General features: G+C 38.2%; 1 protein-coding gene across 3 annotated transcripts; it reads left to right on the top strand.

Annotated features, from left to right (window-relative positions):
- The first annotated feature begins 350 nt into the window (after positions 1–350).
- LOC117294612 (protein mono-ADP-ribosyltransferase PARP14-like) lies at positions 351–26,801 on the top strand. Of its 3 annotated transcripts, none has more exons than XM_033777105.1 (19): positions 351–763; positions 2,202–2,359; positions 2,955–3,191; positions 4,760–4,955; positions 6,699–6,953; positions 8,054–8,152; positions 8,560–8,697; positions 10,887–11,170; positions 11,962–12,169; positions 14,023–14,277; positions 15,378–15,476; positions 16,271–16,405; positions 17,265–17,548; positions 18,582–18,789; positions 19,862–20,116; positions 20,703–20,801; positions 22,209–22,346; positions 22,926–24,005; positions 25,441–26,801. In XM_033777105.1, exons 1-19 carry the CDS (start codon positions 577–579, stop codon positions 26,619–26,621), a joined length of 5,496 nt encoding a protein of 1,831 aa, XP_033632996.1. In that variant the 5' UTR covers positions 351–576; the 3' UTR covers positions 26,622–26,801. The 3 variants fall into 3 exon arrangements, with proteins under 3 accessions (XP_033632996.1, XP_033632995.1, XP_033632997.1); XM_033777104.1 differs by having other exon boundaries at positions 17,265–17,566; XM_033777106.1 differs by lacking the exons at positions 17,265–17,548; positions 18,582–18,789; positions 19,862–20,116; positions 20,703–20,801; positions 22,209–22,346.

The following is a 26,801-nucleotide window of genomic DNA, read 5'->3' as shown; positions in this document are numbered from 1 at the left end:
GTAAAAAATAATACAAAATAATTGCACTGTAAATTAGCATTTGTCATGGAATAATACCAGGGTATTATTCAAAGCATGCACGGTTTCCTAACATGACTTCGAACTTGATGACAATTCGTTTGTCAATATCTATTTGTTTGCCATCGCGCTGCCTTTAGCACCCTGCAACAGTCACAGTGTGATTATACATTTCATGCAACGGTCGTCGGTACATATAGCGCGTTTCACGGTCCATCAGTTGATCGGTTGACACAATCACGTGACAAACCGCGTAATTTCCAGTCTGGTATTTCAATAGTCGGGAAATTCCCGTTGTGTGCAATCGTGTTGTGGCTATCGCGCCATTGACGTTCAGCATAGGCTTACATTAAACACTGTGACCAGGACGGGGGTTGATGTTGTCTGGATTTCAACCATAACTTCGTAAGGACATACAACTTACTAATACTCGGGACCCGTTGCTTTTATGCCAGTTTTAGTCTCTACACATACGGATACAGATACAGATATGGTATTTCCAAGCTAGAATTCGGAAACTCAACATAGAGCTCATTCGTGTCGATCCTGTGACTGAATATGCCTTCCTCACAGGTATTAGTTCGTCTTCCACAAACAACGCTCAAACGCAGACAGTTGAAGGATAAAATAACCAAACATTTTCAAAAGTCACAGGTCAGCAAAGATTTTGATGTGGAGGATGTCAATATTATCCTAGAAAATGACAGTAAAATATGGCTGACAGTTACTTTCAACGAGCCTGCAGGTAAGGTGTGCCACAGGAAAACTAGAGTGCATTGTTTGTTTGTGTTGTAGGCCTAATGTTTGTCTTCTATCTTTTGCCTTACGGTTTCTTTGTTTAGTGTAATCATGGAGGTACTATTTCTGCCTCCATGGTGTATTAATCATGGTTTTTCTGTTGGAAAAGTTTCCATGGGGAAAAGTTTCCGTATGGCGCCACCACTTTTTCATTCGAAATAAAATAATATAGTATCTAATTTACCTGATTGATATATCCCTTTTTGTAAAAATGAGTGAAAAAGTGTTGGCGCCATACAGAAAGTTATCCTTTCTGTTTAGGAACTTTAGTGTACCATGTATGTTTTATTTTTGTTGTACTTCACAAGGTCAAAGATCTAAATTTTGCTATGCTTCCTTTTCTAATATTATTAATTATTAGCCTATCTGTTGAGATTTGACAATAGGGGCCGATTTTAGATTATGTATAAACTCCATGCATTTTAGCCCTGTAAATAAACCATGAATTAAAAATTACTGGCTCCATTTTCCGACACCGTCCATTGTTCCAATACTTTCTACAGTTGTCATTGTGCTAAAAGTTCAAAAACTCATAGATTCTGTTATGAAAAGAAGTTATAGTGCTATCTGATCGCCAATTCAAATAACTTGAATATTTGAAATAAATGGGATACTATTATTATTATTATTATAATTATTATTACTATTACTTTATAGCCCCACTTGTGTGGCCAAGGATTCAGCTAGCCTTGGCCACACAAGTGGGGCTTATTACTTATAGGCCTATCTTTCTTTTGAAATGTATAGGGCAACATTTTATTCCAATAGGCCAACCTCATATCCATTATCCAATAAACATGTCCAGGGTGTGTGGGAGGGAAAATCCATTTTAAGGCCTAAAGACTGAAAACTGAAATCCCAATCCACACACATGCAAGGCTCCCTCTGAAATGAGATTTTAGTTAGTCTTGAATTCAAGTCAAACAAATCACACCCTCGAAATGGTTACCATACTCTCTGAATGACAGTCAATGTTGGAGGTTATTCTACAAGAGGGCGCTATTTCAGGCATCATTATATATTTACACTGGCTGTCAGTTACAAAAGGCGATCACAGACTCGTAACTAAGTCTTAGAGACACCAACATGGGTTGAAGGCAGTTGGAAGGAAACTCTAGGGAAACTGCCAATTGTACCATACCTATTGGCCGAGGGTTCACCTATTTTTCCAATACTTTAACACACTTTTGCTCTTGATCAGAAGTAGCAAATAAAATGTTCTAAAGAATTTTTGGGACTCCAAGCACATTGAAGACTATTAGGGCCACACCATGCTCATAATCGATGCATACTACGGTAGTAGCAACACACAACTGTTAAATAAGCAAGACTGTTAATTAAGCCTCTTACAAAAATGTTAACTGGACTTGTTTTCCAAAATGCAGGTGTCGAGTTTGTTCTTTCAAGAGAAAAACATCATGAACTGATCATTGATGGAGTTGTAATTCCATTTGAAGTAAAACGTCACCTGCCTATACCAAGCTGGCGGCTAGTGTCACCTTCAGTAGATTCCGATTCGGATCCAGAGACATTTGTGGTCTTGGTAAGTCCACTATGTAGACACAGTATTACTGATGATAACTTTGGCCACTGACTCATATAATTTGTCATGCTCCTTCACTTCGCTCATCCGCATTAAAAATAGTTTCATTTTAATGAGATGATATCAACAAAACCAGGACACAGTTGATTTATATTATCATCCATATTTGTCTTAAAGGCGCTGGACACTGTTTGTTATTACTCAAAATAATGTTAAGCATGAAAAACTGACTTGGTAACAAGCAATGAAGAGCTGTTAATAGTATAAAACATTGTGATAAACGGCTCCCTTTGAAGTAACACGTATTTTTCGAGAAAAAAACTAAATAAAAAAAATAAATAATTAGTTTGATTTCGAGACCTCATAATTTTTTTTTTAGGTCCGGAAATCAAGCATCTGAAAGCACACAACTTTGTGTGACAATGGTGTTTTTTCTTCCATTATTATCTCGCAACTTTGAGGCCAATTGAGCTCAAATTTTCACAGGTTTGTTGTTGTTGTGATACACAATACTGGGAACACTGGTGTTTGACAATTACCTATAATATAGTGTCCAGTGTCTTTAAAGTAAACTTCCGTTTGTTTAACAACACAGGATGAAAACAAACATAAATCCGAAGCTAAAGGCAGTGAAATTTCAGCTGAAGGGGGCACATTATTAGCAGGTCAGCAGGAAAATCTGCCGAGCTGTCGAAGTGACTCGGCAGAATGCAACAAGGACCAACAACCTTCCTCCGAACACGATCAAGAGGAGGAAGTCGACCCTATTTACTCACTGCGCGAGAAGGAACCTGATTGGTGGCAGGCCAAGGCAGCTGAGGAAGAGGCTCAAGTAAGATTCTTAGTAGTCATTAAGAAGTAAACTTTTTAATATAGATTGGAATTTGTATATATTTGGTTTGCGGTAACACCATGTGTGTATCTACTTGCCAGGTAGAGTTTGTTCTTTAGAGAACTGTCTTTCTATATTCTATACCACGAAGTAGATTGTTCGGGAGATCGGGAGACTTCTCAGTTCTGAAAAGAACTGTCCTGCTTTTTTAACTATTACCCGGGCGGATGTTACAGAAAATAGGCTGGCACTACTACCTTAGCTTATAGAATTGTGATTAACTGCACTACCGCGGAGTCAGTTATTGGATTGGTCTTAACGTTTTCGACTAGCTTGCTCTAGTCATCGTCAGGAGACTGGATTGATTGATTGAAGACTGATTGATCGGAGACTGATTGAAATTTGCATCCGATTTTTTATTTTTGTGTAAGAATTTTTTGTGTGGTTTTACCAATATCAGTCAATCAATCATTCTTCTTCCTATACAAGTACAAGTCTCATATGTGAGTAGTATCGTACTATGATGTGCAAAAGTAGGCAGGCCGCCGGAACATATCAGCCAAAAAACTCACAAAAAAACATGAAAAAAGGTGTATTTATACAGGTAGGCTGCTAGAGTGCAAGTAAAAATTGGTGGCTGGCTTGAGGCCTTAGGTTGGACAGCCGACTGCGGAACTGGTCCGGTGATGGAGCTGTCAAAACTGTGTCTGGTAGCTGGTTCCATAGACAGTTAATTATTTCCACAGTATCAAAATCACAGTCAAAATCAAATTAAAGGCAATGTAAATTGGAAGAAATTTGTTTGATAAGATTAATTAAATGAAAAATAGCCACTGTAATATACACCCATGTGTGTTTGAACAACTTTTTGATAGATGGAAATCTGCATTGGGGATGAGAATTGTTAATTGTGGGTTTTAGCAATAAACACCGATCTGTGTTAGCACTGTATACTCGTTGCTTTAAACTTGTGAAAAATTCCAACATCATCACTCAAACAAATATTTGTTGTATGGGCATGCCTCAAGCGCAGTGATCTTTAGCCTGTTGTGCGGGAGTGTGCTTTGCAGTATTTGATGCGAACGGGAAAAACATACTTTGGGCAATTTCGATATATTGGTTTATTGTTTGTGATCCTCTTACCGGTTGCTTGTGGATTTTGCCCACATGACATTTTAGGGCACGCCTCAGTCATAGTGGTCTTTAGCCGGTTGTTCTTGGGTGTGCTTTGCAGTATTTGACGTGAACAGGTAAACAAACATAGTAAGAGAATTCGAGTTATTGGTTCATTGTCTGTAATCCTCAAACCAATGGCTTGTGGATTTTGCCCACATGACATACACAGTGATCTTTAGCCTGTTGTTCATGAGATGTGCTTTGCAGTTTTGACCTAAATGGGGAAAGAACATAGTTTGGGGAATTTCGAGTTATTGGTTCATTGTTCGTTGATTTGAGGATGTTGCCCACAAGGACATTTGATACACTGACTTCACAAAACAACATCAAAGTTGTGAAAGGGGTGAATATATGATTTCACAACTGTTTTTTTCCTCTTCTTCACATTAAAGAAAAAGCATGAAGCCGAGGCCGAGGTTGAAGAAGATGAGCAACTGATTGAAGTGACTGGATACAAAAAGACACAAGGTATCGGGGTCCTGAAGTTGTATTTTGAGAATCCACTCAGATCTGGAGGAGGTGAAATAGAGACAATAGGGAGAGACCCTAAGACTGGTGCCGTCAGAATTACCTTCAAGAACCCATTGGGTAAGTTGTATCATCGTAAATCATGAAAGTTCACCATGTGTATCGGTTAGTGATGAGATCTTGAAATCAAGACAAATACTTTATAGTCGAGTCAACTTTTCAAATAGGAATCTGTAGTAATAGTTAGGTTTGCGGTAACATAAACTATAGATGAAGAGATAGGCGTTTGATGGACGACATCAGAGAATCATAGCTGCCAACTATTACGATTATTTCGTAATTATTACCAATTTATCAATGAATTACGAAAATACAAATTGCTTGTTAAAAGTTAAGAATTTCAACTTTTCCGTGATAGGAAAAAAAAACCTGTGGTTTAGCATTGAAAAGTCGACTAAACTGCTTGTATTTGATTTTGGGTACACAGTAACTGATTCTTTGTCATTTAAATGCTGATTATAAACACTGTAACAGCATGGAACGTCTCTTGACGAATACTGAAGACATTCGGTTTCTATAGTATCGATATAAGTGCGTTGCAGGATACCAGTAATACGTAATTAGAAGAAAACGTGTGGAAACCAGCGACAGAACGCACACGTGTGTGGTGTCGATACGGCATAACATGTTTTCGGCGACCTGTCAAAATATATGCAGCCGCGAGTCTCTGTCTTCTACCTTAGTACATTGCGATTGTCGTTTCCGATGGTTTTCAAAGGTAAACAGACTAGGTATCTTTGTCTCAATTAATGATGGGTACGGTGGTAAAATCCCGAAGAGAGACTGTTTTTTAAGTCCGTAAAATGGTTTGACAAGTCTTTGTGCGCGATCGTTATTCAATATGTACCGCATGCACATGTCTGCCATTGGAGAGGCGAGAGGCGAAACAAAACTCAAATGTCCGGGGTTGAAAACGTGCTGCATGTAGGTGTATTCTCAACCTCGTTTTGGTTATATCTTGTGCTAAATAGTAACCTCGTACTCATAAATACATCGCTCTCGCTGCATTACCGACGAACTTTTTTTGCAAAAGAAGTTTTGTATACAATCTAACATCAAACCACGAACCAGTATACATGTAAATGTTTATAATGAAAAAAGCATTTACAAAGGACATAAATAAGGGGATATGATTGTCCAAAATCAAGAAAAAACAATTATATTTTTTTTCAATTTTTTTTTCTTTCTTTATTACATGTGGCCTTGTAAACAAAAACTTACAGGTGAACCAAATTTGTTTTGACCCCCAAAATAGTTCAGGGTAATAGTTTACATGTGTTCACCTCACGCGGCAACAACAAAAATCGGTATTTTTCATTTTTTCAAACGCCTTGAAATTCCACAAGGTGTTTCATTACTAATTGAAATATTCAAATGTTGGCAGCTATGGAGAATTCAGAAGCGTCACATGGATGCAACAAACACAAGAAAGATCGAGGTGGAATGATGATGAAGAGGCCTTCCTTCTGCAGTGGAACACATAGGCTAGATATAGATAGATATATAGATTGCGGTAACACCATGTTATGATAATCTCTAAATGAGTTTGGATGGTTCTGAAAAGAACTGTTGGTTTCAACTTTCAATTCGATCAGTATGCCCTGATCTTTTTCTGGAGAGAGAGAAAAAACGTCGAGATGAAACGTCAAAACGTCAAGATGAAACCAACGATTCTTTTTCAGAACCACCCCAACTCATTTAGAGGTATTACATGGTGTTGCCGCAAACCATCATGTTTCCACCATGCAAAGTTTCAAATCCTGCACAGCTTTAAGATGTTCTGATATGTTTTTGGATAATCAGTTGCTGCTGTGGTTGAAGCAAGGAGGCACAAGCTAGACCGTTCCAATCTGAAGGTCAAACTGATCACCAAGAAGAAACGTCGACCACTTCCAATCAATGCACGATGTCTGTTTCTAGAAGGAATTCCAGATGGATGCTCCTCTGAGAGTGTGAAGCTCTTTATTGAGAATAGAGCATCCATGGGTGGGGAACCCAAAATCCAATATGGAAAGAAGCCTGGAACAGCTTTATGTACATTCTCACGTGATATTCCAGGTAATTAGGTGCTCTCTAATTTCATTTTGAATTACCTTATTTTGGTTTTGGAAGTTGGTATCAATAATCCTAATAAGCTATGCGACTTTGAAAGTTTTCAGAAAGTTTGACTTTCTTAACAGGACAATGAGGAATAAGGATTGGCCACAGATGGGATAAACGGGATAATCCATTTTGCAGTCATCGAATGTCACAAACAATTACCACATATTTAGTTTCCCTATTTATCTTTTTAAAAATACCATATTAAATAAAAAGGTCTTGGAATGAGTTTGATATTAAACATTCTCTATAAATACTTTCGAGAAGAAACTGATTATTAAAGTTTTAAGCTAAAGGAAGATGTGTTAAATTTGGATTTTAGTGAACTTCAAGAAGCAACAGTGTGACTATGATTGTTTTAAGGGGGAGGGCCATGTAATTCTCTTTTTGAGGGCACCATATAATTTATGTTGGGGGAGGGCATTGGGAGACACTGATAACATTGTAGGGGCACGTGTCCACCAACCCCCAATCAGTGGCTACGTTCCTTTAGTAAATGGGTTGTTTAACAAAAATACGTCAGGATAATGAAGGATAAAGAGTGTCGAAAGTTTTGATAAAGCGTTTGCAAATCTTCAGATATCATTAAACAATCATGCTTATACGTGTACTTCTATTACCCAAACACTTTTTTAGGCTCAATATATTTTTTTATATTTTTTAAAAAGAGATGGACTGTAAATTTACCCCTTTATAAAGGGGGCCACCCTGTGTCAGCCTTAGGAGTAGGTGGCAACAGCCTCTGGAAAAATAAATTAACTCTAGCCCACTCCTTGAAGTGGCCTTCAGGCCTTGATGTGTGTGGCGGCTTGCATAAAAAAAGATGGACAAAAGATTTAAAAAGGATCAAGTTGGACATGCTAAGACGTTTTAAAAAAGCACGTTCAAACCTATCATTTAAACTGCTAATTAGATAAGAGTAAAGGCCAAAAATTGTGTTAGATAATAGATCGCTGGGCATTATTAGGGATTGGGCAGACAATTGGAGAGAGAAGTGATGCATAGAAAGTGGAATACTAATGTTTTGTAATGAACTAAACAATTTTTTACTGCTTCAGATTTGGATGCTGTTGTAACCAATGTTTCTAAGAAGAAGCTGCAAGAGGTTGTAATAACAGCAAAGAAAGTTCAGGAAGCTGATGCTGTCTTAGTGACAGGTATGTTTTCAAATAAATAGTTACTCTTTCTAAATTGCAGTTTTATGCCCATCACATGTTTTCACAAGATGGTATTTATGATCAGTTGAGGGAATTGAAGAAAAACAACATTAATTTATACGTGTGCCTTACTCCATAGTAAAGGAGTGTATGCTAAATATGTAATTTTGTTTCTCTTGGTGTGGAGTTATGTTACTCTGTTTATTCAACATTCATCAGCAAAGGCATACGTCAAATAAACACACTCGTAAGATACTCTAGTAAATACTTCTAATATATAACAGAAACAGTAAGTAACAGGAAGTAGCACAGATATAAAACAATATAATAAATATGTTATTATTCTGCTAAGTTTGGCACTATTTCTGTCCTTGTTTACTTACATTTAAACATTTTTCATTATAAAGGATTTTCAAAAGATGTAAATTTGGTCACCATTGAGTTGTACTTTGACAACAAGAACAAGAGTGGAGGCGGTAGAGTGAGAGACGTACAACCAGGACCCATGGATGGACAGGCAATCGTCTACTTTGAAGACTGGAAAGGTATGTATTCAGATAATTTAACTTAGATTTAGAACAAAATTATGACCATTCTACTTTACAATCTTTACCAAATTCACATTCCCGCAGAATAGCAAATGGAATTAACAATGAGAGACATTTAGACAGGCAATGCATTTGTTCAACCTTAATCTAATTTAAATATAAACATCTGTAGGGCCGGGCAGGTTCATATATATTTTCCTCTTTGTGTTTGGACAGGACATAATGGCATTTGTCAACTGAAGAAAATCTTTGTTATGTTTGTCACAGCTTACCCCGCAAGGCACCCATGACCGAAAGACAATCTAGGCAAACTCAAATAATTATAGACAAGTGACACAAGAGTTACATATTTACAATAAATAATTACAAGTTTAATAAATACTCTTCTCTCCAACCTTCACTAAGTTCGGTCTATCTCACAAATCGATATTAAATGAAATCCAACTCAATGAATGATATAAACACTTTGGTCACAACCTCTTCCAAAAGGCCTTCTCAAATTCAGAAAGTTTTTTTTAATAAAACAGACTGTGTCAAATTTCTGCCGACACAAACCTTAGTCAAATTAAAGGAACTATTTGACCGGATAAATTAATCCCAGTTTAACAGTCACCTTAATTATGGCACCTTTCCTAATATATACAAAAACTATGCCCTCGATCAAAATTTGGAAGCACATGTACTTAATATTTACAATCACAGAATCCCAAAAACCCACAGCTCTAGAGTGTTCACTGCTCTAAGCCTGGTTAACGTTTTTGTTACACACAAAGGAAAAACAAAATTCAGCTATGAACTTGGGGCAGATTTTACTCCCCAAAATTATTTACAAATATCAACTCCCTTCAAAAGAGCGACAGTGACACTGGCGTCAAATACACACCTTTTACTTAGATGGGTTATTGATCACACTCAATCAATCATAGTCAACGATAATAAGTATTAACAGTTACGTCTTTTTGACTATTATCTCCGCATAAATATCTTTCACATTAGCGGTAAACAGTAATAAGTAAAGAAACGTTCCCACCGGATTATAGGCGACTGGCGTCCTTTTTCCACTCCACAAAGATTAAAAGCTAGACAATCCCAGCTTCCACACAGTAAACACAAATCAGTCACAAAGTTCAAAATTCACAAAGTTCTCACAAAGTTGTTGCGCCCTCTATTGTTCACGTAGCAACTACGACTTGGGACGTCTTACATCGGCCGACACTCAGTCTGGCGGTTCTTCTGGTGGTTCCAAATTACTCACACCCAGGGGTGAAAACCATCTATTTGTTAAAAAAAGTAAACCAAAATCTTCTAATAAATTTGTCCAATAAATGAATAATAAACTGCTCGAAGTTTTCCATAAATCTTCCATAAACTTTCTTACACAAAAGTTGATGAACATTTCCAAGTTCCAAAACAATAGAGAATTAAATGAACACGCCTTTTGAATAAATGTAATAAGCATTGAAAATGGCCCTGAATTGCATTTTCCAAACCACATCAATTTAAAACTAAACTTCTTCTTGGAACAAAAATAGCATCATGCACTTGATTTTAGTAAAGTTTGAAATGCAGTAAACATGCAATAAAAATAAGAAATTAACTTATGGTTTCCATAATAGTATAGCTCTTGAAGTCCAGCTCTCAGAATTGTTGTCTCACTTCAACCAATTTGCCTCAAGATTAACAGCAGCCTGAAAATCTGCTCTGAATTTAGCAATTTATGGCGCACAATCACAAAGATTTGCTGAGACCAACACCCAGTGCAATTTTCTGTCACTGCATCAAGGATCCTCTCTCTATCTAAGACGCTGCTAGAATGACCACCCTCTACCAAACACACAGCTAGCATACACTCACTCTCCCTGACCGCACCCATGTACTCAACATACCCCAAAATTTCACCCATTCAAAACCTCATACTTGAACGGAACATAATGCCCTAAGGAATTTCTGGAGGGGGTACTTACCACTGCAGACCCAAAAAAGGCAAAGCATTTTAATTAAACATAACAAAGACACAGAATAACCACCTACTGGCCCTGCCTACTAATGAATTATTCATGAGGTCAGCAAACTATTACTAAGCTCACAGCTACTGAGGAGAGAAATACTATATACACATGCCTCCATGAGGTTAAATTCTGACAATGTTTTATGTGACATTGTTTTCATTCGTTATTTTCATCTAGTTGTAAATGAAGTGTTACATAAAGACACCCACAAGATTGGTCGGAAAGCAGTCAAAGTTGAAACGTATCATGAATGTCTGTGGAAACTGAGCCATGGTGATCAGGCGTCTGTCTCAGACATCCCTGACAAGACAAGCCCTGAACAGGTGAAAAGAAGTACCGGTAACGTAGCATCAAGCATCAAGGGAGCTGAAGCACAAGAGACTGGCCAGAAAGTAGGGATGAAGAAACCACAAGTTGGCCAAAGAGTCCAGGTACAAATCCAAGGAGAACAGGGAGGCAAGGCAAGTGTTGACGAAATATTGATGTGTTTTTACAGTCTCGTTATATATATTGATATGCAAGTCCTGTCGTAAGACACACAAGTCCTTAAGGCCCCTTCAAGGTGTGGGCTTCAATCAACTATTTGTCCAGGGGCTGAAACAGGGTTACAATCAAAGTTACAGTCCATAAGGGTGCAGGCTAAAGTATCATCCATCAGAAGCCTGACTGGTAGGGAAACAAATCTGACGGAGCTGAAAAAGAAACAATTGATTGAAGTTGCTTGTTCCTAAACCAAAGCTCATCTCAAAACATCTGGTTGTTTTGTGTATACTATTAGCAGAGTTTTTTGCGTCACGAGTGTCGTTAAAGACACTGGAAACTATTGGTAATTTTCAAAGATCAGTCTTCTCACTTGATATTCCTCATCATATGCATAAAATAACAAACCTGTGAAAATTTGAGCTCAATCGGTTCTCGAAGTTGCGAGATAATAATGAAAGAAAAAAACACCCTCGTCACAAGAACTTGTGTGCTTTCCGGTTTCAGATGGTTGATTTCGAGACCTCAAATTCTAAATCTGAGGTCTCGAAATCAAATTCGTGGAAAATTACTTCCTTCTCAAAAACTACATTACTTCAGACGGAGCCGTTTCTCACATTGTTTTATACTATCAACAGCTCCCCATTACTTGTTACCAAGTAAGGTTTTGTGCTAATAATTACTTTGAGTAATTACCAAATGTGTCCACTGCCTTTAACAGACATGGCGCACTAGAAATGCTCAACATTATTATGATTTCTTTTGATCTTAGGTTGCTGACGCCCAGGAAATGCCCGAGAGTGACCATCAGGAAGATGTTGAGCAACTGATTGAAGTGACTGGCTTCAAACCGTCCACAGGTGATGAGGTCCTTGGGCTCTATTTTGAAAATCGTGGAAAATCTGGAGGAGGGGAAATAGAGATGCTAGAGAGAGACCCTAAGACTGGTGCCGTCCGCATTACCTTCAAGAACCAATCAGGTGTGTTGTTATTTTAATAGCCATGAAAGCTTGCCAGGTGAGAATCAACCTAAACACCAAATTCAATTTTGGTTTTATCCCTTATCACTGTATATCCAACTAAAGAGGTTTTTTTTATTTTTTTTTTTTTTTTTTTTTTTTATCCATCACTTACAAGGGTTCGGAGAGTGACCACACTTTGAAAGTGTTGAATCCAGCATTTCATATGTTAAATGTAGCATTTTAAAGTATTTAGTCAACAATTTAAATGCCAATTTAACGTTTCAAAAGCTGATCTAAAAATGCCAAGGATTTCTTTTGAGAAATGTTGAATTGACTCTTAAAATTGTTGAATTAACCCTTTTTGCGTTGGATCAACACTTTAAAATACTAGATTTAACAAACAAAACGCTGGATCCAACACTTTCTAAGTGTTGTCACTCTCAGAGCTATTCAAAATCCGAGCTGATCTAAAAATGCCAAGGATTTCTTTTGAGAAATGTTGAATTGACTCTTAAAATTGTTGAATTAACCCTTTTTGCGTTGGATCAACACTTTAAAATACTAGATTTAACAAACAAAACGCTGGATCCAACACTTTCTAAGTGTTGTCACTCTCAGAGCTATTCAAAATCCGAGCTGATCTAAAAATGCCAAGGATTTCTTTTGAGAAATGTTGAATTGACACTTATAATTGTTGAATTAACCCTTTTTGCGTTGGATCAACACTTTAAAATGCTAGATTTAACAAACAAAACGCTGGATCCAACACTTTTGAAGTGTTGTCACTCTCCGAGCTATTTGAAGTGCTTAATTCAACTCTTTAGTTTTTAGAGTGCTGTACTTTCCAGACATCTGTGAAGAAAAATCACAGGCATATTACTCTGGTGGGATTCGAACCCAAGACCTTTGCAATTCTGGAGCAGTCATACCAACTATAGACCACCGAGATTGCCCGGTAGTTTAGAGGCAGTTCGAATCCAACGCTTCTTAGAAGCTGGCAACACTAACACCCTTGGAGGATTAATGTACAAGGATCCTTCCTTGCCCTACCAAATTCCAACATGATAACTCAATGACCAAACCGATGGTCTCTTATTATTGTGGTATACCTGCAGCCAATTTAACGAAACGCTAGGATAACGTCTATGGTTGCGAGACTTAACTCGTCCTAAAGTCCTACGTTTAAAGGCAGTGGACACTATAAGTAATTACTCAAAATAATTATTAGCTTAAAACCTGACTTGGTAAAGAGTAATGAGGAGCTGTTGATAGTATAAAACATTTTGAGAAACTGCTCCCTCTGAAGTACCCTAGTTTTCGAGAAAGAAGTATTTTTCAACGAATTTGATTTCGAGACCTCATCAGAGTTAGATTTGATTTAGGGTTAGTTATTTGCTCACATTAATCTGGACACATCGAAGTAGTTTTTACGTAAGTCAAATCCATTAACTTTCAAAAACCTGTTTTTGTAAAGTGAGGAGTTCTAAGTTTGAATAAATAGTTTCCTCTTGTGGAAGAAAAAACTTTCAAAAAATGCAGTTGTAAATTTCTCCATGCTTTTCATATCTCTAAATAGATAATTAATTTTTGTTTAAAAAATATACACCGATGTATCTTAGAACTGTACACTTAGTACTTGCCTGAGTTCTGTGAAAAATTTATCACAGGCATATTACTCCGGTGGGATTCGAACCCACGACCTCTGCAACAGTAATATGCCTGTGATTTTTTTTCACAGAACTCGGTTAATTGTACTGTATGAGTAGACAGTTCACGCTAAAATACATCGGTGTATATGGGTAAAAAGGAAAGAATATTCTTTATCCCCGATGCAATTAACATCTTCTAAATGTGTTCTTTAAAAAAAACAGTTGCTGTTGAGGTGGAGAAGAGGAAGCACAAGCTAGCCTGTGCCAATCTAAATGTCAAACTGATCACCAAGAAGAAACGTCGTCCACTTCCGGTCAATGCACGATGTATGTTTTTAGAAGGGATACCAGATGGATGCTCATCTGAGCATTTGAAGCTCTTTATTGAGAATAGAGCATCCATGGATGAGGAACCAACAATCCAATATGGAGAGAAACCCGGAACAGCTATATGTACATTCTCACGTGATATCCCAGGTAATGAGGCGGTCTCTCATTTCAACTTGCACCACAGCTTGCAAAGCTTGACATTTTGTTCATGATAAAATGTACTAAAACTTGCTCTTCTTAAGCTTAAAGACTCTGGGCACTATTGGTAACTGTCAAAAACTAGTCTTCACAGTTGGTGTATCTCAACATATGCATAAAATAACAAACCTCTGAAAATTTGCGCTCATTGGTCGTCAAAGTAGAGAGATGTTAATGAAAGAAAAAAAACACCCTTGTCACACAAAGTTGTGTGCTTTCAGATGCTTGATTTTGAGACCTCAAATTCTTAATCTGAGGTCTAGAAATCAAATTCGTGGAAAATTACTTCTTTCTCGAAATTTTATTCAGAGGGAGCCTTTTCTCATAATGTTTTATACTATCAACCTCTCCCCATTACTCGTTATCAAGAATGGATTTATGCTAATGAATATTTTGAGTAACTACTAATAGTGTCCACTGCCTTTAAACCAACCTCATCGAAATGATTTTTGAACAGGATAATAATAAAGATTGCCCAGAGTCTAGACGATTCAGAAGTGTTTTAATTCTTTGAATTTAAAGGCATTGGACACTTTTGGTAATTACTCAAAATAATTATTAGCATAACACCTTACTTGGTAATGAGTAATGGAAAGCTGTTGGTAGTATAAAACACTGTGAGAAATGGCTCCCTCTGAAGTAACGTAATTTTTGAGAAAGAAGTAATTTTCAACGAATTTGATTTTGAAACCTCAGAATTGGATTTTGATGTCCCAAAATCAAGCATCTAAAAGCACATAATTTCGTGTGACAAGGGTGTTTTTTCTTTCATTATTATCTCGCAACTTCAACGACCAAATGGACCAAATACCAAATTTTCACATGTTTGTTATTTTATGCATATGTTGAGATACACTAAGTGAGAAGACTGGTCTTTGACAACTACCAATAGTGTCCAGTGTCTTTAATAACAGTATTATGATGCGTGTTCCTATTTTCATTATTTTGTTTGCAGTTATCAATCTTTCAGCTAATCAGCTTAACCATTTTAAGTGCACAAGATAATTGCATTGGACTTAATGTACTTTCGACATTCCATCATACTTTAGGATTGGATGATATTGTAACCAAAGTTTCTAAGAAGACAATGAAAGACGTTGTAATAACAGCAAGGAAAGTTCACGAAGCTGATGCAGTCTTGGTAACAGGTAAAATGTTTTTTTTCTTGAATTTATATTTTGGATGATCCTTAGTAGTATTATCATATTGTATATTATTGTTTTTATATTGCATGGGTGGCTTGTGTGTGCGTGTGTGTGTAATTTAAAATGCCCGCCTCTCATTATTATAAAGCCCTGTGCTTAGTTTTTTAGAGCGGCTTAAGCAAACAAAGTAGCTATATGCACAATCAAATTATGCTTACGAGCATAATGTTACAGGCGAACTTCCATGCCACATGTATAATTTTTTACTGCATCCGGCTCATTTATGCTTAGCAGAAAAGTGTTAATCATATTGCTAATGCAGCTCTATGGCATCTGGCCCAGATTTGGTTCCTGGGTAAAAAGGGCCATTATGTGAGGAGAGTTATTGGTTCTCTCCTCTTCCAAGTAGGGGGTTTTCTCCGGGCCTTCCGGGGTTCCTCTCTCTCTTCAAAAGTCGAACACTTTTGATGTGCTTCGTTGTCATTGGGTCATTCTGGCTGATGCCAAAGGCAGCGTTGCATGCCTGCAGCTCGTTCACTGTGTATGATAGCCGAGTCCTTCATAATTCAGCTGCAAGTAAAGATGATTATGCCTCCAAAAAATGTATTATTATTATTATATTTTAGCAGTTTTCAGCCACTCCAAAGATGTCACCTACTATTTTAACAAAATGCTGTAGGATTTAAAGAAATACAATGTACCCTTGCACTAATAATAGATAATATGCCTTATTAATGATGTTAATAATATTTTACACTAATTGTTTGCTTGTTTAATTGAAAAATTTTATTGAACAGAGTTTTCCAAAGACGTAAGTTTGGAGACTATTGAGTTGTATTTTGACAACAAGAAGAGTGGAGGCGGTGGAGTGAGAGAGGTACAACCAGGACCCATGGATGGACAAGTAATCGTCTACTTTGAAGACTGGAAGGGTACGTGTTCAGATAATTTAATTGACATTTTGATTTTTTGTTTGTTTTAGCCGTTCAACTTCAAAATTTTACTCATAGTACTCGGTGCATATGGGTAAAAACCAAAATGAATATTCTTTATCCCCGATGCAAATTTAACATCTATTATTACTCGTAGTGTTATTGACCGTAAGTTTTGAAGAACATGTTTTATTCCATACAGAAAAACACTCAAATGATTTGAATTACTATATGTGACCCCCCTCTGTGAAAATTGAGTCAGATGTCGCCCAATGCATTTAATTGAGTAATGGACAGTTTAATTTGGAAAATATCGTGGAAAATATCGAACAAAATATTTGCATGGTAAACCTCTAGAACACTTATTTTTAGGCAATAAAGCTATGAATGTGATCATACTTTAGTCTAATTTGTATCCTTTTGCGCGAAATGATATTTTAAAACATCACTTTACTAGTAATTCGTTTTAAAAAAAATTATACATTGGCTAATTTCAAATGGGAGTAACTCAGCAACGTGATACACCCCATAGTTTAGTAACTGCTGCTGGTGTGTTCTTTCCAACCATTCCAACCATGCATAAAACTCCATTTTGTTAAATTGTCAATATCTGACTCATTTTCAAGCTACTGTGGTGATCATTTTTTTTCGCGAACAATTGAAATTTCTTAGGGATTCTTTGAAACATGGGTAAAGTTACGGAGGATAGTATACTACTAAAATAAAATGCATTGATTTATCCTGTTTGGTTGGGATATGGTAGCATTTGGAAATTGATTTTGTTTTTCTTCTGGAAACCATACTTGTGATTATGTTTAATGGTGCATGTATTTCTGTTTTTCTCACTGATGCCTACTAGTTGTGAATGGAGTATTGCGTATAGATCACAAGATTGGTCGAAAAGCAGTAAAAGTTGAAAAGTATCATGATTGTCTGGGGAAACTGAGCCATGGTGATCAGGCGTCCGTCTCTGACATCTCTGGCAAGACACGCCCTGAACAGGTGAAAAGAGGACCCGGTAATGTAGCATCAAGCATCAAGGGAGCTGAAGCACAAGAGACTGGCCAGAGGAAAGTTGGGATGAAGAAACCACAAGTAGGCCAAAGAGTTCAGGTACCATTCCAAGGAGAACAGGGAGGCAAGGCAAGTGTTGCTTATAAGGTACTGACAAAATATAAATGCATAACATTAACAAAGTTTGAAGGGTCGGTACACATTTGGTTTAATGACTCTGGAAAATAAATGGCAATTAAAACTTACTTGGAAAGAAGTATAGCAGCTTTGGGTAATAATGCATCTTGATAAACTTTTCGGTTCCAAGTACTGCGATCATGGAAAAATATATCTTTTTTATATATATCCCCCAAATTTTGAATCTGAGAAGCGTTACTGCAGTAATTATTCTTAGACGGTATACTCCAATTGCATATACCATCATTCTTCCTGCTCATCAGACATATCCGCTTCCGCTTTAAAGAACACGTTGGATTGGATCGGTCGAGTTGATTTTCGAAAAGCGTTTGTAACCGTTTGTTATAAAATGCATATGGTTAGAAAGATGTTTTAAAAGTAGAATACAACGATCCACACAAATTTGCCTCGAAATTGCGCGGTTTTCCTTTTACCATGCGAACCAACACGTTCGGTCATTTATGGGAGTAAAAAGTTTGACTCCCATTTTAATGGCTGACCGTGTTAGTCGACGAGGCAGAAGGAAAACCACGCAATTTCGACTGATACGCAATTTCGTGTGGATCATTATATTCTACTTCAAAAACATCTTTTTAATCATAAGCATTTTATAACAAACGGTTACAAACGTTTTTCATTGACCAACTCGACCGATCCAAGGCAATGTGTTCCTTTAAGATATCGGCTTTGATTGAAACAAATAGTGGGTTTCAATAACCAAAACGAAGGGGTCTATTCAATCTTAAACATCATGTAATCCTGATGAGCAAGGATTGGCAAATTGGCTTTCAATGAGCTTTAACAATGTGAAAATTTAGTCCTCGAGTTATCCAGAGTAGCAGATAAAGCCAAAAAAATCTCTTTAAAACTCTGTGTGCGTTCCTTTACCTTTTTGATGTTTAAGTGAACAACAACTGTGTATGTATTGTAATAGCTGAAGTTTTGATTTTTTAATTTTTTTTTTGCTCTTATTTTGTAACTTTAGGATGTTGACACTCAGGAAGGGTTCCAAGGTAAACTTACTGAAGATTATGAGCAACTAATCGAAGTGACTGGCTTCAAACCATCCGCAGAAGATGAGGCCATTGGGCTCTATTTTGAGAACGGTCGAAAATCTGGAGGAGGGGAAATAGAGACCATGGAGAGAGATTCAAAGACTGGTGCCGTCAAAATTACCTTCAAGGACCAATCAAGTAAGTGGTATCATGACCACTAAAGCTTGCAATGTGGAGGTTAAAGACACTGGACACCTTTGGAAATTGTCAAAGACCAGTCTTCTCACTTGGTGTATCTCAACGTATGCATAAATCAACAAACCTGTGAAAATTTTAACTCAACTGGCCGTCGAAGTTGTGAAATAATGTTGGAAAAAAAACACCATATCACACGAAGTTGTTTGCTTTTAGATGCTTGATTTTGAGACCTCAAAATCGAATTCTGAGGTCCCGAATTACTTCTTTCTCGAAAACTTCTTGACTTCAGAGAGAGCCGTTTCTTACAATGTTTTTTTTTACTATAAACAACAGCTCTCCATTGATCGATAACAAGTATAAGTTTTTATGCGAACAGTGACTACCAATAGTGTCCAGTGCCTTTAATTATACGGAAAGATGAGACAGATTTGTGTGGCATAATCTGGATTTGGACAGATATTCTCAATGCTGTTATATTAGAGCAAAACGAAAGGTGGGGCGGTGTGGTATTTTACTTGCTTATAGGTGGGTTGGAATGGCTCCTTTTAAAAGTATTATTGGTCGATGTGGATATGATGTCTGGTGTTCCAGTCTTTAACTGTTTGGGGGAAGTTTGAATATTTGAAGCAGTCTTTGTTTGCGGAGTATAGTTTTTAGGCCTCGATCGCTGTGATTCTGTCTGGAATCCAAAAGCTTTATATAACAACATTTGTGAAGTGTCTTTTTCAAAGGACGCAAACTACTCAGAAAATTACCAAGAAAAACAAAACAACAGCAATGGGAATTAAATCAGATACCAGGTGGAAAACCACTGCCAGGACCAGCCTGCAGTAGAGGGTCCTGCTGAAGCAGGGCTTTCTATGCTGTGTAAAGTACTTGCAGACTAAGCTGGACAAATACTACAGATTAAACAAGTAGATTTTTAGCAGCCCTTTGAACTTGGTCACGGAGCCAGGTTTTTATTTTGAGTGGGAGATGGATTTCAGAATCCCAAAGCCTGCAAAGTTAAGAAATACACTACTTTTGGTAATTCCTCCACTTTGTTCACGAAATATGTTCTTAAAAAATACAGTTGCTGTTGAAGTGGAGAGGAAGAAGCATAAGCTAGCCGGCGCCATTCTGGATGTCAAACTGATCACCAAGAAGAAACGTCGTCCACTTCCAATCAATGCACGATGTCTGTTTCTAGAAGGAATACCAGATGGCTGCTCATCTGAGCATGTGACGCTCTTTATTGAGAATAGAGCATCCATGGATGAGGAACCAACCATCCAATATGGAGAGAAGCCTGGAAGAGCTATATGTTCATTCTCATATGAAATTCCAGGTAACGGTGGTGGCTTCATTTAGGCATAAGATGAAATAGATTGATACAACAACGATTTAAACTAAAGAATGTAGGGGAAAAAAACATCCTCAACTAAAGTCGTAATTAAGATGAGCAAGGATTGGCCAACCTTTTGGATAAAGTAATAATAATAATAATAATAATAATAATAACAATGACCACTTTTAAAGCGGCGGCGCTCATGGTGCTGCTCTACAAAAGAACAAATATCAATCAATGAAAGTAGCAAAAGAAAAAAAGAAAAAGAAACTTGACAAAAAGCTTCTCAATGAAGATGAGTTTTAAAACTGTTCTTGAATATGTTGAGTGATTTTGGAGAGTTTCACAGTTTCCGGGAGGGAGTTTCAAAGCCTTGGTGCTGAGCTCCCCCCATCGATGAAAGTGGCTTTCAATGAATGTCAGTGTTACGATGAAAAAAATTTAGTCCTCGAGTTATCAAGGGTGATTATATAGCATGTGGGGTTAGGGGTTAGGGTTGGGGTTATAAAGTCCTTCACCTAAACCGTATGATTTCTAAGGTTATGACAATGACAGATTGAATGCAACCTTCTCTTTACTGTTTTAGATTTGGATGCTGTTATAACCAAGATTTCAAAGAAGAAACTCCGAGGCGTTGACATAACAGCAGAGAAAGTTCATGAATCCGATGCAATTCTAGTACAAGGTAAATATTGTCTGTGCTAAATATTTCGTTTTGTTCAAGGTATGATATTTTGCAGTATTATATGTAACTTCAACCACGCCGAGACAGCAGGGCCCAATTTCATGGGACAGATTAAAGCAGAAATTTGTGCTTAAAAATTTCCTTCTTGTTTGGCAAAACATGATACATGTAATACGTGGGACATAATACTTTGGCTGGTAACCCTTTTCTGTTAAGCAGCTCCTTTGAATTTAGACCTGGGGTGGATTTCACAAAAGGTAGTCCAGTTAAGACCAGTAACTCATCCTAACTTAGGACTGGTCCTATCTCTTAGCATTGCCTAAGTTAGGACTACCTTTGTGAAATCCACCCCTGGGGCCGATTTCACTAATGTCTATGTTTGCGATCATCGCTTACACACTTGCGATGAGATCGCAAACCTCAAATCCATTGCAATTGCGATGTCGCTAATTCTGCGTTTCACTAAAGTCATCGCAATTGCGATGACGTTAAAATTGAATTAAAGTTTTTTGTACGAGGCTAATAGTAGTGACCTTTGACATCCCGCAACAAAATCGTCGGTCGTCGCTCGAAATGAAATGGCATTGTGCAGTTTATATGTAAATCGTTGTCATGTTGGTGCATACGAACTATTGTGGACGATGTTTAGGCATTCATTTACAAAGGGTTAAAGCATTTATAGGCCTATGGCCTCTATTATAATTTTAGATTTTAATAAACAGTTTTCGTAAATCTGTTGTAACGGTGGGATTGATGAAAATTCTGACATATCTGTCTAATAATATAGCTTCACATTGTCAATTTGCCAATACATTACACATTTTTTCTAAAAATGATGGTTAAAAAAATCGAACCCATATAGTATCTCCTTTTTACCGATATTAAAAGGGGCTCTTTGCTGCAGTTGCGTCGCTGATAGTTGTCATCGGCAATCTGAGTCTACCAGGTAAAAGACCGCAAGACTAAAATAATGTAGCGTCACTCGTTTTACTCTAAGTCACGGACAATTTATACGTCAAAACGTACACCGCTATAACTATAAGCACAGAATGGCGCAATGTATCATAAGTTTGCGATGAACTTTTACTTTGCGACCACTAACATGTCATCGCAAGATTGTCATCGCTAAATAAAACTTTGCGACGAGTATATTCATCGTTAAGTTTTAGTGAAATCATTGGCTAAAAATCCATCGCTAAGTTGCGATGGATTTTAGATTTAGCGATCGATTTCGGCGTTTGCGATGACCAAAACGCGTTAGTGAAATCGACCCCTGGTTCTGTAAAAACATGTGGGAAAGTAATTGCAAAAGTAACCGTACACCAATTTTCAGTAAAGGACTACAGAACTTGTACTACTGATGTTAACTTTCCTTTTGTTTGTGTACATTGTGTCTTCCTTATTAAGGATTTTCGCAAGACACAGGTGTGGAAATGATTGAGTTGTATTTTGACAGCAAGAAGAAGAGTGGAGGCGGTGGAGTGAGAGAGGTACAACCAGGACCCATGGATGGACAGGCAATCGTCTACTTTGAAGACTGGAAGGGTGTGTTATTTATATAACTTAGTCAAACCAAACTGACTAATGGTCTTCTTTTTGAATTTATTTTTTAAAAACTAACAACCGTTTTAAGACAGGTGCTTAAGAGACGCGCCAAACCAAATATAATAGTAATAATAATAACATCAAAAGTGTTATAGCGCACGTATCTACCAACAAGGTACTCAAGGCGCTGAGTATATTATACAGAAAGAAGGGTTATTGCAAGTTATGAATTCTGAGACCCAACTATGTAGCACCTCAAGGGTTTACAAAAGGTGGCACAGCCAGGAACCCTCTCTTTTCGATAGTGCACTTGGTTCTTTACATGCGTTACACAACACATGGGACCAGCGGCTTTACATCCCATCCGAAGGATGAAGCAATGGTTAAGTGTCTTGCTTAAGGACACAAGTGTCATGGCTGGGGATTCGAACCCACACACTGTTGATCCAGAGTTTTAATTTGAGGCTTTAACCGCTCGGCCATGACACTTCCAAATGCAGTGAGTAACAAATTAACTCACCCTGTTTGTATTTTTCTTTAAAAAGAATTTAATCATTTGCTTTCATTTCATACCTACAGTGGTTCAAGACGTTTTAGCAAGAGGTCTTCATAAGCTTGGTGGTAATGATCTACTAACCGACTCATACCATGAGTTCCTTGGAAGACTGAGCCCGCTTGATGCCCCAACTCCACATACCCCTAAACCAGTGTCGGTAAAAGTACAGGAACCTATCATGGAGTTCCTCTGTGGGAAAGGTGAGAATACAAAGAAGAAGTTGCTGAAAGACTTGGCCAAGGCAAAAGCCAAACTGCTGTGGCCGGATGGTTCTCAGAAGTCGCAAGCTAAACTAGAACCAATAATAGACGAATCCCAACAGCCATGGTTGAACTGGGAAAAAGAAGCTGTTGATGTTCTGACTCGCTTTATGGGAGGATGCAAATTAGCCAGAGTTCCAGTTCCACAAAAACTGTGGAAGGGTGCTGCTGATAAACTGCAGAAGATGACTACAGCTTGCTCGATGGGCCTAGATACTCAACTTCATGAAGTGATACTGGTCGGAGAGCAACGAGATGTTGATGGCACTGAAGTAAAAATAAATTTGGTCACCAAAGAGTTACAGAAGAATGCCGACTATGATGCTGCGCAAGCAACAGAAGACATCAACTGGGATGCAAAAAAGCTACAGCTGTTTACCTTGTGTGGGATTAAACAGGAGATTGAAAAGTCCTTTCCAGCTCTGAAGATCACAATTTTCAGCTCTCCTGGTAAAACCGGCATCACACTTGATGGAGTAAGATCAACCGTCAAAGAAGTGGAGCTAAAGATAAGGAGAATGATGGACAGTTTGGAAAAGACAGAGTTCAAATCTGGGAGTATCAAAGTGCGATTTGTTCAGCATGTTCCGGACAAAATTCATGAAGTTCTAGGGTCACGAAATATTCGTGCAGCTTGCAGTGGATCAGATGATGGGAAGATCACAATACACGGTGCTACTAGCAGAGATATCAGGGAGGCTAAAGCATACATCGACAATGAAATAGATGAAGATGTGATTACCATCAAAGGTTCTGCATTAGCTGCTGTACAAGGCCACGAGGGGAAGAAACTTGTAGACTTTATCAACAAGCAAAAGTTGGTCATGGTGGAAATAAAGCAAGGTATGTATATACTGATAGAGTATAAAATATTGAAATTTATATTATCCAACAAATATTTTGGGTTTAAGAAGAAAAATTGATGATAGAGGGATTTATAGGCACTGGATACTATGGTAGTTGCTCAAAATAATTGTTAGCATAAAAACTTAATTGTTGGTGATCAATGGAATAATGTTGATAGTATAAAACAATGTGAGAAACGGCTCCCTCTGAGGTAACATATTTTTCGAGAAAAATTATTTTCCATTATAATATTTGAATTTGATTTTGAGACCTAAAAATGTGATTTTTTTTTGGCCCCGAAATCAAGCATCTGAAAGCACACAATTTTGTGGGACAAGGGTGTTTATTCTTCCATTATTATCTCGCAACTTCGTCGACCAATTGAGTTCAAATTTTCACAGGTTTGTTATTTTATACATATGTTGAGATACACCAAGTGAGAAGACTGGTCTTTCAGAATTTTAACAAAGGTGTCCAGTGTCTTCCAACGACCTCCCTCTAGTGTTGAAGCCTCCCTAGTTTGTCAATGTTCGTGCCATTGGGATCACACCAATACAACATGGAAAACGACAGGAAAAAGATCACCTTATAAGGGGACGCAACTTTTTCTTTAAAAAATCAAGTAATAAACCACAAGTAAAAGAGAAACTTTAACTATTGGTAGATAAGCTGGGTACATTTGAATTAATGTTGAGTTGCGCAAGGACAAATTGCTCTAGTTGGATTTGAACCCTCAACCCCGGGATTATTGACCCTTTGCACAGCGTGGAACGCACTTCCTAAAGCAACTTTCCGGCCGCCATGACAGTGGTCAAAGTAGCACTTGTGGGGGCGCTGACACGCATATGAAACTTGTGAAACTTGGTGAAACTTTCTGATCAATTGGAGGCACTATGGCGAGCGTCTCCAATTGATCAGAAAGTTTCACCAAAGGTCACTCGTTCGTTTACACAGTCATGCAAAATACGTGTGTTTCTTTGACCGCTGTCATGGCGGACGGAAAGTTGCTTTAGGAGGTGCGTTCCACGTTGTGAAAAGCGCGTCTATTGTGCCGACGCTGTACCAATTAGAGCTACAATCTACAATGCCGGTCATATCTCGTTGGGCCCCCTGCCCCCTTTCCATGCTGGTTCTGATTGCACGGATTGCACGATCTTCTGCTTGCACGGTCTTCTGCGCTCCAGTCGACGTTGAGCGGGGGGACAGGGGAGAGAATATGTTTCTTGTCAGTGGAGTGGTTTTATGTAACGTTGGGAATGGGTGGCCCAAGCATTTTGGCCGGGATTGTAGCCCTAGTGATGGTGGCTCTCTATTTTGTCTGTGGTTTATCACTTGATAATATGTTTATTATCCTAGGGCCTATTGTTGAGTGATATTTTATGACAAATTGTTCAACAGTTTTTTTAAACCAATATATTTGTTTACTTTGCAGACATTATCGAGCTCGCAGGATTCAAGTCTAAACTGGAGGAAGCGAAGTCTCAGATTATAGAGTTTTTGAAAAACACAATAGTTATCAAGGAACACATTTCTTGCCACGCTGCCGACATAAAAGATATCAACAGATTCTGGCATGACGAAGTTGAGGTTGCAGAAATGGCAAACCAAACCAACTATGTCAAAATAGAGTTGAAGAGACAAGGGAGCGAAAGCGGTTTCGCTATCGAAGGCAACCAAGAAGGTATTGGAAAAGCTCGAGAGATTTGTCTCGGGCTAATTGCAAGACTTGATAGAAATCCAAGAGTCCCACCCGTAAGTGATAAGGCACGCACACGTTTTGAAGATTATACTGTGCTGCAGTCTCCAGATCAGTCAGAAGATGGCGTGAGTGACACCGATGATGTCCCCATGAGAGTGCCAATGCAACAGCAATACAGCCAACAAGATACGGGACATAAGAAGCTACGTCGCAAGAAGTTAGCAAGATCAGCAGACAGTGAGCAATTGTTACAGACTTCGCCAAGAAATGAAACCGATTCTAAGATCGGACCAAGTCAGTCTTCCCAACGGGGAAACATGTTTCAACGCTTCATGCGTCCAAAAACAGTTCCCAGGAGCGACGAAAAATTCATAACCAATGGACTGACTATTGTTGTTCGCAGGGGGGACATAACAAAGCAGCAAGTAGATGCCATCGTCAGTCCGTCCAATCCTAAGTTGCAGCATGGTGGAGGTGCAGCAAAGGCAATAGAGATGGCTGCTGGGCCACAGTTGGGCTCTTTCTGTGCCGGTGTGTTGACGAATCGGCCCAATCAACCACTACAGGCCTCGGAATGCATTGTTTCACCTGGCTTCAATCTCAACTGCCGGCATATCATCCATTCTGTGGGACCAGGGCAAAACATGAGCCCCCAGCAGTTTAACAGTATCTTAAACCAGGCTTTTGTTAACTGTCTCCTAAAAGCAGATGAATCCCAGGCACAGTCACTGGCGATGCCGTTGATCGGTTCGGGTGCTGTCGGTGCGCCGAAAGAGGATTGTGCGGAGTTGCTCATTCGCGCTTTAGTCAATTTTAGTAGTACGCCAATTATGTTTTTAAATGAAGTATATTTAGTGAATATTGATACAGAGGCAACTGAGGCACTCGTGCAGTGTTGTAAGGATATTATTTAGCCCATCAGTGTCCGAAAACCCCCGATACGTAAATATGCCAAATTCATGTTGGTGAATAACCATGTTGGGAAGCACACGTTGAAAGTATCGAGCAGGCAGGCAGGGCCCAGGGCCCAATTTCATAGAGCCGCTTATTAAGCACACAAAGTGGCTAAGCACAACGAAATTAAGCTTACCAGA

Source organism: Asterias rubens, chromosome 9 (assembly GCF_902459465.1).
Source record: "Asterias rubens chromosome 9, eAstRub1.3, whole genome shotgun sequence".
NCBI classification, from domain to species: domain Eukaryota; kingdom Metazoa; phylum Echinodermata; class Asteroidea; order Forcipulatida; family Asteriidae; genus Asterias; species Asterias rubens.
The sequence above is the reverse complement of the archived record's forward strand: the minus strand, read 5'-3'. Positions and strand labels throughout refer to the sequence as shown.

What these genes read in the sequence shown, in the direction of transcription:
- LOC117294612 (XM_033777104.1), top strand. Translation starts at nt 577, where the DNA reads ATGCCTTCCTCACAGGTATTAGTTCGTCTTCCACAAACAACGCTCAAA. An exon ending in TACCTTCAAGGACCAATCAA is followed by an intron (nt 18,790 to 19,861) that starts GTAAGTGGTATC and finishes TAAAAAATACAG; the next exon opens with TTGCTGTTGAAGTGGAGAGG. An exon ending in ATTCTCATATGAAATTCCAG is followed by an intron (nt 20,117 to 20,702) that starts GTAACGGTGGTG and finishes TTACTGTTTTAG; the next exon opens with ATTTGGATGCTGTTATAACC.